Source organism: Plectropomus leopardus, unplaced genomic scaffold (assembly GCF_008729295.1).
Source record: "Plectropomus leopardus isolate mb unplaced genomic scaffold, YSFRI_Pleo_2.0 unplaced_scaffold17224, whole genome shotgun sequence".
NCBI lineage: Eukaryota > Metazoa > Chordata > Actinopteri > Perciformes > Serranidae > Plectropomus > Plectropomus leopardus.
Genome location: NW_024618526.1, coordinates 1,157 through 3,927, shown reverse-complemented (window position 1 = coordinate 3,927; position 2,771 = coordinate 1,157). Strand labels below are relative to the sequence as shown.

General features: G+C 45.4%; 1 protein-coding gene across 1 annotated transcript; it reads right to left on the bottom strand.

Moving 5' to 3' along the window:
• Window positions 1-53: 53 nt before the first annotated feature.
• Window positions 54-2,073, bottom strand: LOC121964796 (zinc finger protein 135-like). The gene is made up of 3 exons (XM_042514983.1): window positions 1,998-2,073; window positions 1,420-1,909; window positions 54-954 (listed from the first exon to the last, which is right to left on the bottom strand). The coding sequence occupies exons 1-3, from the start codon at window positions 2,071-2,073 to the stop codon at window positions 354-356; spliced, it is 1,167 nt and encodes a 388-aa protein (XP_042370917.1). The 3' UTR covers window positions 54-353.
• Window positions 2,074-2,771: the final 698 nt, after the last annotated feature.

Here is a 2,771-nt window from a genome sequence, read left to right as displayed (position 1 = left end):
CACCACATCACAGCACAGCAACACCCCCACAGATCTGGAGATTCCCCCTGAGATGCTGAAAGCTCTGGACATTGTTGGGATGTCTTGGTTGACATCACTTTCAGGGTCGCCTGGAGGTCGGGTACAGTGCCAGTGAAGTGGCAGACTGAGGTGGTGGTTCCCATTTTACAAAGGGAACAAGAGTGTGTGTAGAGGGGACCAGTTCAGGGACGTCAGGATATTTCATCTCTTTGGTCATGAGCTTTAGGTAGTGACCAAATCAATCAGATTGTTGGTAGAAGAGGTTAAAATGACTTTCCTCTGTAGGATGTCTGAGCTGAGCCTAAGAAACATGGTGAGGAGCTCAGACAAGTTCAGAAAAAACATCGGTCATCATCAGTATCTGGATGTGAGTTCCTGGCTGGTTCTGGTCCTCCACAGTCCTCTCCATCAGCTTCTGTTTCCATGTGTTGAGTTGAGCTGCTGGCTGGAGGCTCTGCCTCCCTGTTCTCCTCAGTTTGAGTCTGATGAAGCTGTGAGGACTGACCACCGACACACTGATGGTCTCTGAGACGTTCATACAAAGTGAATCTTTGGTCACAAACACTGCAGCTGAAGCTGTTGTCTCTTTTGTGGGATTTCATGTGTGTGTATAAACCACCACTGTGTGCGTAAGACTTCTGACAAACTGAACAGCTGTATGGTTTCTCTCCTGTATGAGTTCTTATGTGATTCTTTAGATTCCCACATTCATGAAAAGCTTTACCACACACTGTGCAACTAAATGGTCTCTCTCCTGTATGAGTTCTACTGTGTGCCTTCAGTTTTCCACTTTCACTGAAAGCTTTCCCACACACTGTGCAAGAAAATGGTTTCTCTCCTGTATGAGTTCTCATGTGATTCTTTAGATTCCAACGTTCATTAAAAGTTTTACCACAAACTGAGCAACTGAATGGTTTTTCTCCTGCATGAATTCTAATGTGATGCTTCAGTATTCCACTTCCACTGAAAGCTTTGCCATAAACTGAACAACTGAAAGTCTTCTCTCCTGTATGAGTTCTCATGTGGTTCCTTAGATTCCTAAGCTCATTAAAAGCTTTATCACACAATGTGCAACTAAAAGGTTTCTCTCCTGTATGAGTTCTTCTGTGTACCTTCAGTTTTCCATTTTCAATGAAACCTTTACCACACACTGAGCAGGTAAATGGTTTTTCTCCTGTATGAATTGCCATGTGTCTCTTCAGATGTGACTTGCGCAAAAATCTTTGAGCACACACTGAACAACTAAAAGTTTTTTCTCTTGCATGAGTTTTAATGTGTTTCTTCAGTACTCCATTTTGACTGAAAGCTTTGCCACAAACTGAGCAGTTCAAAGGCCCTCCTGTGTGAGTTCTCATGTGTCTCTTCAGACTTCCCTTGGTGCTGTATCTTTTCTCACACTCAGAGCAGCTAAATGGTTCCTTTCCAGTCCTATGTTTCTTATCACTGACAAGGACTCCATCATTTTTCTCAGAGTTTGAACTTGACAGAGGTTCTCTGGTCTCCTCCCAATCATCAATACTGACTTCAATCTGAAAAGAGTCCAGAGATTCGTCTTCACTGACCGGCTTTACGTACCCATCTGATTGTGAGTTCCTGAGTGGTTCTGGTCCTCCACAGTCCTCTCCATCAGCTTCTGTTTCCATCTGTTCAGTTAGTCTTTGATGAAGCTGTGAGGACTGAGGTTTCTCTTCATCATCTTCACTCTTCACAGGGACAGGAGTGAATGGGAACTTGGTGATATCAGCCTCCTCCAGACCTTGAAGCTGCTCTCCCTCCTGACTGCTCCACAGCTCCTCCTGCTCCTCTTTAATGTGTGGGGGCTCTGGGTCCTCCTGGTCCACACTGGAGGGTGGAACCTCTTCTTTAACCACCAACAGCTGCTGGACGTCTGCAGGAAACAGGAAACACACATTAAGGAAAACTGCGATTTAATGTGAAGTCTCTGGTTGATACAGGAACAGGCTGACACACTGTACTGCACTGAAAGGAGTCCATGGGGTCGGAGGAGGACTCAGCCAGCCAGGCATCTCTGTGGATGGCATACAGCAGCATTTGTCTTTCAGGTTATTAAAAGCATTGTTGTTTGAGGACACTGATGTTTTACAGCATTACTGTTTGTAAATAAAAAAACATTTTCCAAAATAGCTGTTGTGCTTTAAGCATGTCTGTGATCCAGCTGCGTTTGGATCAACAAGGTCATGCAGGATGCACTTCAAAATCCTTCTACCTGTCTATAAATCTCTCCATGGTCTGTTCCCTACATATAAGTCAAAGCTCCTTACCCCTTTCAGCACCACTAGCCTGCTCAGATCCACCCACTGTGGCAGAAGCTAAGCGGCAACCTCAACCAACAGCAACTTCATATTGAATGTCTCGGCAGGTTCAGAAACATCAGCCTGGAAACAGCCAGAGAAGGGTAAAATAACTGTCTGTATGAGCACGGTGCCGCTCCTCTCATTGGCCATGAACATCATTGTCAAATCAGCCGAGGTGGAATGAAGGGCCCAACTGTCTAGACCTGGTACTCGGCAGCCCCCCATAAGAGCATGCAAGGATGACCTAATGATGACAGCAACATCCATCCCTGGGTGTAGACGGCTCCTGCAAGGGCTTGAATGACTCATCTCATGAGTAAGGATGAATTTTAAGCCAGTCAAGTCCAGATCTCATCCTTGAGTGGCCGTCAACTTCCGCTTCACCCTGGAAAGGACCCAAAGTCCAACTTTAAACTGAAGATCAGTAAAGAGCCT